Genomic DNA, 12,711 nt, shown 5'->3' on the forward strand with positions numbered 1-12,711 from the left:
CGACTTAAATTGACTTTTGAATAAACATTGGCAGCAAAAGATACAACCCTCATATGCTGATAACGTCTGCACTCAGCTCACGTCTTTGTAAATGTAATCCATTGTTGGCTGCTTTGTCAGATGGCCTTCGGAGCTCTGGTGAAAGCGTGGGCTGGAGGGATCACATTACCCAAGGCTCCTTCAAGAGGGTCCACAGGGATGTCCACGCTGCATGCTCCACCCCGTCTGACATGTCTGGACCGTCCACTCCTGTCCACACCAGCAGCCCTCTACGCACACACGAAAGGTACTCCACGCTTACTCTTTTACTACACCGCCAGGGTGGAGAGAAGTAGTGAATGTTCATTCTCCAGTTAGAGCCAACATGAATTATGATTAAGGACAGACAGATACAGATACTCAGATACAGATATTAGTGAATTATTAGATTATAGTGAGATAAGAAATATCGATATATATATAAGCGATATTTCAGGTATCTTAAAGTGGGGTTGTATGAGGCACATATCCATAGTCAATGTACTACCTTCAGTAGATAATGGTCTGCATGAACCCAGTTTGGAGAAGCAGGCAGGAGTCCTGGCAGGGAAGCAATGTCCCACTTTGGACAGGAGCAGCATCCAAACTGTATTTTAGACACCTAAAAAAGGCTCATGTAAGCAATTCTATATCAATTTAAGTATATATATTTAGAATAAGTTTCCATGTCTTGCCTTCAGACAGTCCTTTCCTTTGGGACTACATTTTGTCAGTCGCATCGCCACAGATCAACTGTTGTGCTTGTGTGTGGGAATACAGAAGGTTACGAAAATGTAGTTACAAAGGAAACGACTGTCTGAAGGCAAGATAAAGAAGTGAAAATACTCTAGATATAGCATGCACCTACACTGATTTATTTAGGTGTCGACAATACATTTTTGCTGCTGCCCCCGTCCACAGAGGTACATTGCTGCTGTGCTGGCACTCCTGTCTTGTTCTGCTAAAATGGGTTCATGCCGACTGATATTGACTGAAGGGACTGACGATGGTATCTTATACAACCACACTTCAAAATGTCCAAAATATCCCTTCAACATGTGATATGTATCTTGATACATCATCTGGATAATGGTATCTGATCCATGGGCCTTAATACCTGCTGTTAATAAGCAACCTTATTATCTGTTATGTGTCATGGTTGTTGTGTCCTTGGGCAAGACACTTCACCCACCTTGCCCCGTGTGAATGTGTATGACTGCTGTATGTTTGAGGAGGTGGTCAGAGGGGCCGTAGGCGCTGATAAGCAGCCACGCCTTCATCGGTCTGCCCCAGGGTAGCTGTGACTACTATCATAGTTTACCACCAGCACCATGTATGTCTGTGTGAATGAATGGAAACTGGACTCTGTAAAGTGCCATGAGTACTGAGAAGGGCGCTATATAAATCCAATCCATTATTATCACAATGCACATGGCAAAGATCTGATCATAACGTGAGCCAGACCCCTTTCAGATGTGATTTGACTGATCTGATCGCAGTCCAATCACATTCGTGTCCCTTGTCCAGATACAGGTCGCATGTTACAGCAATAGGGTAAAAAAAGAAATTAGAAAAAAGGGTAATGATCACAATAGATTCGATAAGATCACAAGCAAGTCCTTGACAGTATCCTCATGTCTGTCTGTTTAAGCCCCAGTCCAGGAGGCAGAGAGTATCAGATCCGGACCACGGACATCCTCAGCAGTGACTACGAGGCTTCCCTGCCCCAGGACGGACATTATCACGCAGATGTTATCACCCAGGAATCCCCGGAGAGCCAAAGAAGCAGCACAGAGCCGCCATCTGTTCCACAGGCGACCAAAGACATGCAATCACACGCAACCACACCTGTGAAAGCAGAACCTCACAACCACTGCACTGCACCGACAGACTCATCCCCTACTGCTCCCCACCAGCAGCACTGTAGCCCCAATACACCGTCAGCTTCGACAACGCAGAGCACTTCTTCTTTTGATTCTGCAACACCAACCGCATCAAACCAGGTACTCTGCCAGGCTCCTTCATCCCCTATCTGTTCTTCGTCTGCACCAGATACACACCCCCAACCTGGCTCCCTCACTGTCCAGACCCCCCATCCTTCAGAGGCTGCTGCTCTGCCTTCCACTGTAGCACAGGCAGTGTCCCAGCCTCAGAGTCAGACCCAAACCCAAGCCACCGGTCTGACAAGACCAACCCCGGCACAGGTCATCGGTTCTTCTCCAACCAGGGAACCTCACCCAGAAACCGCAAAACCCATGATCACCCCCACCCTCAACGCCCCTGCATCCCCCACCCAAGCTTCACCTTCATCCCCCCAGCCGGCCTCCAGTAGTATGGAGGGCTCCCCTGTCTCTGATGCCCCAGTTCCTGGCTTTGCCACTTTGGGTAGGAAGTTGATGTTGAGTGGGTCTGACCAGCACCATCCAAACCACATCCAGCAGCACGGACCCCCACACCACCACTACCCAGGCATGGAGCACAGCGCTGCCGGACCCCCTATAGCTCAGGACACTAACAAAAGGCCCTGCTATACCGCTCACACTCCTCAGCTCTGTCAGTCCTCCTACTCCAATTATTCCACCATCTCCATCCCACTCCCTCACCCCCAGCCGCCTTTGCCGGAGAAGCGCCACCCGCCCGTCCAGTCGGGTTCACCCAATGACGCGGTGGGAACTCTGAGGCCAGCCATGGGCCATGCGCCTTCCTCCCCTGCCAGCACCACCCAGCATCAGCTCCATGTCACATTCTCTCCCACGGTGGGAGAAATTACACCCCCTGCAGGCAAAAATGACGGAGTGTCGTCTGCAGAGATTGAGAATGGGAATAGGGTCAGTGTGAAGTTTGTCCAGGACAGTTCAAGGTTCTGGTACAAGCCTGGCATCTCCAGAGAGCAAGGTAGGTCTGAGAGGATGAAGCCCTTTTATTCCTTTTTTTATTTTTCCCCCCTAATTTTAACAAATAATCTTGTTTGCCATGATCAAATATATTTCTGCATATACACTTCCTAACGTTTTGGTTGTTTGGGTGTAGCGATCGCAGCTCTGAAGGAGAGAGAGCCAGGAACCTTCCTGATCAGGGACAGTAACTCTTTCCAGGGGGCTTACGGCCTGGCCCTGAAGGTGGCTTCACCTCCTGCCAATGCCAACAACCACAGCAGCAAGGGTACAAATGATAGTTTGCACCATTTAAATATCTAATTTTCAAAAATGTTGTTCCCCCTGCTCCGCAAGAGCAGCTTAATCTATCTATTCAGGATGTTTTACGTGACGTTTTACTTACTTTTACTCATCAGTCGCTTCGTTCTTAATAGGCAATGATTCTTGCAACTTGTTTACAGTAAATCTCTGCTGTTACAGTGAGCGATCCTCTGGAACAGCTGGTCAGACACTTCCTGATAGAGACAGGCCCTCGAGGAGTCAAGATCAAAGGGTGTCAGAATGAGCCCTACTTTGGTAAGTGTTACTGCTCCAGCTTGAGGTGCTGTTCATGTCTGTGTTTCAAGGCAAATGTTTCATAGGAATCTTGGGAAAATTTCATTATTTTTACACCTTGTTAGGGAATCTAAGTGTTGGTATCTGTTCTCCACAGGGAGCTTGTCTGCGTTAGTCTACCAACACTCCATCACGCCCATCTCTTTGCCCTGCGCTCTTAAGATTCCAGAAAAAGGTTGGTACGCCTGTGTTTTTAAGGACTAATTCATATTTTCAGTTAATCAATCAATTCATCTCCTGCTTATTTTATCTATGAGTTGTTTCGTCTATAAAATTAACAATAAATAGATTGTCAAAATAGAGGATGATTCACTTTCCGCTTATCTACCAATTGTTTGAAATGAGTCCAGTTTGAACAGATTGATCCTTTAAACCTTACAGCGCTCTAAGGAATGAACTTTCAATTATTTGAGAGGAAATACTCTTTTATTTGCTGTAACTCATTGTGATTTTATCGATCCCAGATCTGATAGGAGAGGTGCCGGAGGTTCCACCCGTGAATAACATCAGCACGGCTGCTGACCTGCTGAAACAAGGCGCAGGTGACCATCATGCTCCTTAACACAGCGAAGCTTCTGAGGTGTGGTCATCATGCATCATCCTCTCTCTCTGTCTGTCCCTCCCTCAGCCTGTAACGTCCTCTACCTGAACTCCGTGGAAACAGAGTCTCTGACCGGCCCCCAGGCCATCGCCAAGGCAACGGATGCTTCACTGGGACGTAACCCGCGCCCTGCCGCCACTGTGGTGCAGTTCAAGGTGACATCCCAGGGCATCACGTTGACTGACAGTCAGCGCAGGTAAGAGACGCCCCATGGATCAGTGCCACATGAAGTGACATTGTTGCTTTATCTTAATTACCGTATTTTTCGGATTAAAAGTCGCTCCGGAGTAAAAGTCTCACCAGCCGAAAATACATAATAAAGAAGGAAAAAAACAGATATAAGTCGCACTCGAGTATAAGTCGCATTTTTTGGGGAAATTTATTTGATAAAATCCAACACCAAGAAACGATATTTCATCTTGAAAGGCAATTTAAACTAAAACTAGAATAGAGAACAACAGGCTGAATAAGTGTTTACGTTATATGACGCATGAACAACGAGCTGAGAACGTGCCTGGTGTGTTAACGTGACATATTACGGTAAGAGTCATTCACAGAACTATAACATACAGAACATGCTCTACGTTTACCAAACACTCTGTCACTAATCACACAGAACTATAACATGTAGAACATGCTCTACGTTTACCAAACACTCTGTCACTAATCACACAGAACTATAACATATAGAACAAGCTCTACGTTTACCAAACACTCTGTCACTAATCACACAGAACTATAACATATAGAACATGCTCTACGTTTACCAAACACTCTGTCACTAATCACACAGAACTATAACATATAGAACATGCTCTACGTTTACCAAACACTCTGTTACTGCTAATCACACAGAACTATAACATATAGAACACGCTCTACGTTTACCAAACACTCTGTCACTGCTAATCACTACATCCACTGAACTCTTCTTCCTCGCTGTCACTTCTGAACAACTCCGCCAACTCAACGGTATAGAAGTAGCAGCTAGCATCTTTTTTTTCACAATGCACTTCTGCGATGACCCACCCCCGCCCAATTTTGATTGGTTGACGTGTGTGTGTGTGACGATTGCTGATATACGCCTCGTCTCTTACGTGACTGAGATAAATAACAGCCCGGGCTATTATTTGATATTTTACGGTAATGTGTTAATAATTTCACACATAAGTCGCTCCAGAGTATAAGTCGCACCCCCGGCCAAACTATGACAAAAACTGCGACTTATAATCCGAAAAATACGGTACTCGTATTTGTTGGTATTTGTTCGTGATTCTTTAGTGCAGAGTTTTCAAACTCAAGAATGCTGCTAATTTGTAACGCAACAAATGTAAACCACTGATGAGATAAGATGTGTTAGGGATGAAAAATAGGTCAGGATCCCGGGGGGACACCGGGGACACATCCTCCTCAATACTTAGAGCTACAGTTTATTTGTACCCCAAACAAAGACATTGAAGTAGGAGAGGACCTTATTTTGAAGAACCGCTAGAACGCGGCTAATAGACGCAACATTGCCTAAAATAGGGGCAGTATGCAATCTCAACAGCAGAGGTTTAAATCTGCCATTAAACAGAAATCAGTGGCGTTGAGGCTTCACTTGGGTGGATGAAGTAAACACGGCAAAAGCTGCGCTAATTCAACCGTAATTAGAGGGAGAATTATAACTAAAAGATTTGGAGAATTAAGTCATAATAGAGTAGGTTGCTTCAAGTCATATTGTTAGATTTTTGTATTTGAAAATTTCCCATTAAATGAATAAAAACATGTCCATGAATTAGTGCATAAAGATTCATGTGAATGCAGAAAATTGAACCCCACTCCACTGGAAGGAGACCCAGAAAACACAAAACTAAAGGTAAAGGCGTCCAGGGAGACCTTTGATAAACAAACTGTAGACACAACAAACTCTGCAGCACCACTACTACACACTAGAAAACAGGCAACGGACAACAAAGACACACAAAGTTCTGAGATAGTGTTTGTAGACACACTTGACCACAGGGAGAAGCTCTCACTACCTCTGATGGTGAGATAATGAGTCAGCACAGAGCACTGCAGACTCAGGGAACATGAAGACTCCCCACACCTGGACTCAATCAGCACCAATCAGTGCCACACACACCTGACTGCAGTGTGTGCATTCACTCACCGCTCTCACTGAGCCACAAGATGGAGAGATTTTAACGATGCTACTACTCCAGTACTTTAACGGTACCAGGTTCTTTTTAGGTAAAAAAAAAAAAAGAATAAAAGAAAAAATTTAACAAATTGACAATTGAATGAACAACTGCTTTATTTTCTTGTACCGTATAATGCACTGAACAAAATTGAAGACGTAAAACATGTTTGAAAGCCACATCATCAGCACAGTTTTGAAGAAATATCAGTATGAGGTCATGAATCAACAGCCATGTTTAACAATTCACTATATTTTCATAACAACATAAAAAAAAACAGTGGTAACATGGGCATCCCATTATTACTCCTGTGTTTTTATAATGGGCTCTGACTAGCATAATATACCACCAGCATCACTGAACATCCCTGAGGTGGATGGTGAAACGGTGCATTTATCCGTCTGAATATTCTGCTTTTTTAGATGTTTTGATAGGCTGCTCGTGTCCCTTTCCATGCAAAACCTTTGTTGCACTTAGTAGCTTTCCTATTTGCGTCAATTTTGGTGAAATAAAGCCTCACTTGAGACCGCTTAGTTCTCTAAACCATCTCTCTAGTGCCGTGTGTGAGAGGGTGACAGACAGGCAGTGAAAAAGAACATCATTAAACTTATTTAAAGTAGATTATTTTGGGGGGTCAGCTCAGTTATTACATAGTATGGCATCTATGCATAGACTCACATACTCACTGCTACTGATACCAGCATTTGCGGCAGCATCAGAGGCATTTCTAATACTAATATTTATATTTGAAGGATTATGTAACTTAGAGTATTTGGAGGGTGGCTGGAGTCTCCCTTAGAGAGAGGGTGAGAAGTTCAGCCATCCGTGAGGAACTCGGAGTAGAGCTGCTGCTCCTTAGCGTTGAAAGGAGCCAGTTGAGGTGGTTCAGGATCATCTGGTAAGGATGAACCCTGGGCGCCTCCCTAGGGAGGTGTTCCAGGCACGTCCAGCTGGGAGGAGGACTCGGGAAGACCCAGGACCAGGTGGAGAGATTATATCTCCACACTGGCCTGGGAACGCCTCAGGATCCCCCAGTTAGAGCTGGTTAATGTGGCCCGGGAAAGGGAAGTTTGGGGTCACCTGCTAAAGCTGCTGCCCCCGCGAAACGACCCCGGATAAGCAGTTCAAGATGAGATGAGATAAGATGAGTATTTGGAGTTTCAGTCACTTCAGGGTTAGGAATTTGTAGGATTGCGATTACTTGGAAGTGTGTTCACAGATTCCACAACATAACTGAGAGCAGCCTATTCAAAATGCTCTCATCTATAAACCACCGTTTGAACGTTAACACAATCTTGCAGGTAACTTTTAACGTGGAAATGGTGGAACTCTGATAGATATCCTACTTGTTCACTCTCAGCTAAAGGACAGTGCAAGATTTTCCAGAACATTTTATTCTCTGTGTGTTTTCCATGACTGGAATATTTGTCAACTGTTTTCCAGGACACGTGGGAAACCTGTGTCGTAGCTGCAACTCAGGGGCCAATGTGCTGTGCTTTCATTGCATTTTAGCGACGACACTTAAAGGGACTCCTCTCTCACGTCTCACTCTCTTTGTATCTTTCTTCTTCTAGGGTTTTCTTCAGGAGACATTACCCGGTGAACAGCGTAACCTTCAGCAGTATCGACCCCAAGGACAGGAGGTAGGACGTTAGACAATCAGGATCTTGGTTTGATTCTTAGAGCTGTAGTCTGAACCCTAACTAACCTGAAATCAGCATAATCACTCATCCATTGCACCCGTGATCATTCACTGCATTTGTTGCCGCGAGCCCTCACATGGACTTTTGTGAGTGCATTTGTTAGTGTGCATGAGAGACGTGTGGTCATGTTTGTGAGCATGCTGGCTGAGGCTGAGGCTGAGGCTGCAGCTGCATGTTCAGCCGCTCTGCCTCTGCGTGTATGTCTGAGTCCGTTTCTCTCTCTCTCGGCTTTAGGTGGACTAACTCAGACAACGCCGCCGTTAAGTAAGTGCTCTGTTTGTGTCCGATGACTGAGAGGGAGTAAGTGTTTGCATTGTGAGTAGCTTTAAAAAGGGTGTGTAGATTCAGCGATGTTAGAGCCCCTGCATGGCATCAGAGCCTTGGCAAAATCATCCCACCGAACATGATTCAGCTATGAAATCAAGTCTCACATGAGCCCATGTTACATAACACTAATTCTTCCATCGTAGTTAACCCTGTAGACTTATTAGACTCTTATTAGCTCTATCATATTTGTACTGTTACCTTCATTTAACTTGCTGTCATGCTCATTATTATGTCCTTGCGTCCTCTTCCTCAACCCTTCCCCCTCTCAGGGTGTTTGGTTTCGTGGCCAAGAAGCCGGGCAGCTTGGCGGAGAACGTTTGCCACCTGTTTGCCGAGCTGGACCCCGAACAACCTGCCTCGGCCATCGTCAACTTTATCAACAAGGTCATGTTGTCACAGCGCAGATAGAGGGAGACCAAGAGAGGAGAGCGCACTCAGAGCAGGCAAACAGTGGCAGCGTGTAGAAGTGACCGGGCTTTTGTTGTACAGTAATAGCCCAGTGCCTGTGTTTTCTGAGTTTGGGTTGTGACACTAATCTCATCTTCATCCATCAACTGGTGTAAAGACATTTTGAAGGCGATTGAAAACCTATGCTCATGATCCCTACTGGTGGTTTTTCAAGTATTCATTTTCCACAGTCTGCTCCTGAACAGCCTCTCTTTCCCTAAAGGGCTGGTTGATAATGAAACACTACATTTTAATAAAGTAAAGTATTGTTGGATGAATAGAAACGAAACAAAACCGGGTGTTCAAACAAAGCCATGAGGTAAAGTGTCACAACTTCTCCAAGGACAGGGAGGAAACTTTAACAACCTATAGTGGCTTTCCAAGAACAAAACCATCTTCTACACCATGGGTGTCAATCTGATCCAGTAAAGGGCCGCTGTGGCTGCAGGTTTTCATTCCAACCAATCAAAAACACACCTGGTCCAACAAATCAACTGTGTGAAGACAGTTCAGGATGGAGTAAGTCGAGTCAGGTGTGTTCTTGCTTGGTTGGAATGACAACCTGCAGCCACAGCGACCCTTTACTGGATCAGTTTGACACCCTTGTTCTACATCTACCACGGGCCGCAGTCATGAAGAAAGATTAGTGCAGGGGTGGGCAGTTCCGGTCCTGGAGGGCCACTGTCCTGCATGTTTTAGGTTCCTCCCTACCCTAACACACCTGAGTCTAACAATAATCAAACTGTGACGAGCATCAGCTGCTTGATAACGAGCAGAGCATTAGACTCAGGTGTGTTAGAGCAGAGAGAAACCTAAAACAGGATGCAGGACAGTGGCTCTGCAGGACCGGAGTTGCCCACCTCTGGATTAGTGGCTTATCCGGCTATCTTTGGGCATAACTCGGGTTTTCCGGTACCATGAAGCTTGCTCACTTTTAGATTACCACGGTGACCTGAACAGGATCGGATCAAAGCCATCATTCCTACAGGCCCCTGTACTGAGTTTGATGTAGTAAACACTAATAGTACAGTCCCACCATAATAATGATGTCCACTCTGAGTTAAAACCTTCTGATGTGATGGATCTTATCAAGCGATTATTTCTCCGCTTTAGACCTTCTTTGCAGATTATCTGTATTTTACTTGGACCAACTTTTAGCTATCACTTGTTCATAATACATTGCTCATCGTGACAGAAAGAAAACCACCAAATTTGACTATGGAAAGTGAATGTTTTATCTATTTATTCTCCATAATCCTGCTTGACTGTGGGACAAGTCTATTTACTGGAACTAATAACCAAAGCCTTACTTTGAATCTTTGGATATCAAAGAGAATAATTTTATTTTTCACTTTTTTGGACTTTATCGCCTAAATTATCTCGTGGCTATCTCCATTTCATGTCATATTATTGAAGTGAGTAATGGGATCGGACATGAACATAAATGTTTTGGGTATTTCACGTGACAGATTTAAACATTTCTGTTTTGCTCACCAATTCAAAAATGGGCGGAACTCAGTTGGAATAAAGGTAATGTCCGTTGGTTTCCTGCACCAATCGGGGTTTAAAGACATTTGAATCTGAATCTGATGATATTCTTAGGTCCCCTAACATTTTAAAGTGTGTCTTTCGCCTTTTGGAGGCGGCTTAAACATGTAGGCTTCTTTCAGCGGTCAGCATCGGGCGTGAGGAGGAGCTAGGATGTAAAGTCTCAACCTAGACTCTATGGGTTTTTTGTGCGGTGATGGGCAGGGCTGAGGCCAGATCCATCATTTCTGAAGGAACGAGAGAGTAGATGTGCGTCCAGCGCCTTCCCAGAGTTTTCAATTCAATTCAATTTTTCAATTCAATGTTATTTAAAGTGCCAAATCATAACAAAAGTTATCTCAGGACACTTTACAGAGTAGGTAAAGACCACACTCTATGACTTACCCGTGATTTCCATAGACCCAACAATTCCCCCCTGTAGAGTACGGTGGCAACGAAAACCTTCACTATAACAGACAGGAATGTGGGACAGACCCAGCTCTGTGGAGGACGGACATCTGTCTGCACCGGTTGGGGAGGAAGAAAAGGAGAGAGATGTGCTTCCAGGGCCTTCCCAGAGTTTTTAATATGGTTTTCACATCAAGTAAAATAAGTGTACTTTGACATGCATTTAAAATGTTTCTAGAGGTGGACTTTCATGTGCCAGAGAAACACTCTGTGAAATTGTTTCCAGAGGCTTCAAGTCCTCTCATGGTTCAGATCATGCTACAGCTTCATGGTACCGGTATATTCTGGGTGTGCTGACTGCTGTTCAGCGTGACATGATAGAAGTACACACAAAGCAGACTGTGGAGCAAAGAGGACATTTCCTCGCACTGTCTTAGGGCAACAATGTCCAACGTTAAGACCGAATAACTGCCTTTAAAAACCGCAGGTGTTTATATTTTGTATTGTTCCAATATCCATATTTTTCTTTGTATAAAAAAGTGACCAAAGCCCTGATGATGTAATTTAGTTTCTATATGTAGAGCTGTTCAGGTATTCAGATGTATATACAGCATATTTACAGCCACTCTTGCCTTCGACAGCACCTTTGTGAGCGTAACATTTAATCACAGTCGACAATCCTGTTTTCCCACTCACGTACACGTAATAATCGGAGCGAGCGAGAGACGTAACTCTCTGACGAAAGCTTATATGAATGTGAGGTTCTTAACTCTGGAGTGTTTGCGGTGTGTGTGTGAGGGAGTGGCGCGCGTGTGTGCGTTGAGGGTGTTTTGGTAAATACGTCGAGTAAGGTATCGTTAACGTCCATTTTTGAGGAAACGCACGTGAAACGGGGGGAAAAGCTAGAAGGGGAAGGACGTAGAGTGTTCAACCACAGCATCGCCGCGAGACGTTTGGCGTTCGTTCACCGCTTCACTCGTGACCCAGGTTCATTATAGAAACACTTTCACACATATGTAAACAAAGAGACGAGCGGTGAAGACACACAAGCAAAGCAGCGGCACAAAGACAGACGTACTTAACCAAAGACGAAGCACTCTCGTATTAATAAGCTTTTTATCCAGCTCTATTTTTGTACTTATCGCTTCCTGCGTTTTTTACTACGCATCTATTTAGTGTTGCCTTGTTTGGTTCAAACCTAGAAAAACACTACTTGCATCGCGGCGATAATATATATTGTGGTCTGTTTCCTTGTCGATTTCTATATGTAGTAATATATTTTCACATGCAGCTATAGACAGCGTATGAGACATAAAAAAAGGAAACTTGTTTAAAAAAAAGGACATTATGCAATTTTGTATGCAAAAAAACTGAAGACAAGAATAAAAAAAGAAATGATGTGGTACCTAAAGTGCTTTTGTGTCGGTGGTTATTTTTGGTTTAAAGTTGCAGTCGGCAACATTTTTTTGATCATATTCACTGAAACTGACACTTTGCTCTGATATCTCATCTCATCTTCGGCCTCTTATCCGGGGTCGGGTCGCGGGGGCAGCAGCTTTAGCAGGGGACCCCAAACTTCCCTTTCCAGGGCCACATTAACCAGCTCTAACTGGGGGATCCTGAGGCATTCCCAGGCCAGTGTGGAGATATAATCTCTCCACCTGGTCCTGGGTCTTCCCCGAGGCCTCCCCCTCTCTCTAAGGGAGACTTCAGCCCCCCTCCTGAGAAAACCCATTTCGGCCGCTTGTACCTGCGACCTCGTTCTTTCGGTCATGACCCAGCTTTCATGACCACAGGTGAGGGTAGACACGAAGTTTGCTTTGATAGAACGACATAAATCATCCTCAGTACATCCTCTGAGTGCACCTAGAGCCTGTTTGTTTCGCAAAAGTCCACCGCGCCAAGCTGAACGAAGGACGGGTTATGCAGTACAAGCACATGGTATGCATTTACTGTACAGCACTAAATGGTTGGCTAACAAAACACTTCTGAAACAACAAGTATTGGTT

The 12,711-nt window shown here is 44.7% G+C and overlaps 1 protein-coding gene across 5 annotated transcripts in view; it reads left to right on the forward strand.

Annotated features, from left to right (window-relative positions):
* The window catches only part of tns2a (tensin 2a), a 63,229-nt gene extending 51,126 nt beyond the window's left edge, over positions 1 to 12,103 (forward strand). For 4 of the 5 annotated variants that reach the window (XM_083920067.1, XM_083920068.1, XM_083920070.1 and 1 more), the window contains 10 exons: positions 121 to 286; positions 1,670 to 2,913; positions 3,049 to 3,180; positions 3,375 to 3,470; positions 3,607 to 3,684; positions 3,974 to 4,051; positions 4,138 to 4,306; positions 7,865 to 7,933; positions 8,228 to 8,257; positions 8,590 to 12,103. In XM_083920067.1, the coding sequence (XP_083776193.1) occupies positions 121 to 286; positions 1,670 to 2,913; positions 3,049 to 3,180; positions 3,375 to 3,470; positions 3,607 to 3,684; positions 3,974 to 4,051; positions 4,138 to 4,306; positions 7,865 to 7,933; positions 8,228 to 8,257; positions 8,590 to 8,728 (2,201 nt within the window). In that variant the 3' untranslated portion in view covers positions 8,729 to 12,103. The remainder of the gene's footprint in view (positions 1 to 120; positions 287 to 1,669; positions 2,914 to 3,048; positions 3,181 to 3,374; positions 3,471 to 3,606; positions 3,685 to 3,973; positions 4,052 to 4,137; positions 4,307 to 7,864; positions 7,934 to 8,227; positions 8,258 to 8,589) is intronic. The other variant, XM_083920069.1, reaches the window with a different exon arrangement.
* Positions 12,104 to 12,711: the final 608 nt, after the last annotated feature.

This window comes from Echiichthys vipera, assembly GCF_963691815.1.
Source record: "Echiichthys vipera genome assembly, chromosome: 9".
Classification (NCBI taxonomy): domain Eukaryota; kingdom Metazoa; phylum Chordata; class Actinopteri; order Perciformes; family Trachinidae; genus Echiichthys; species Echiichthys vipera.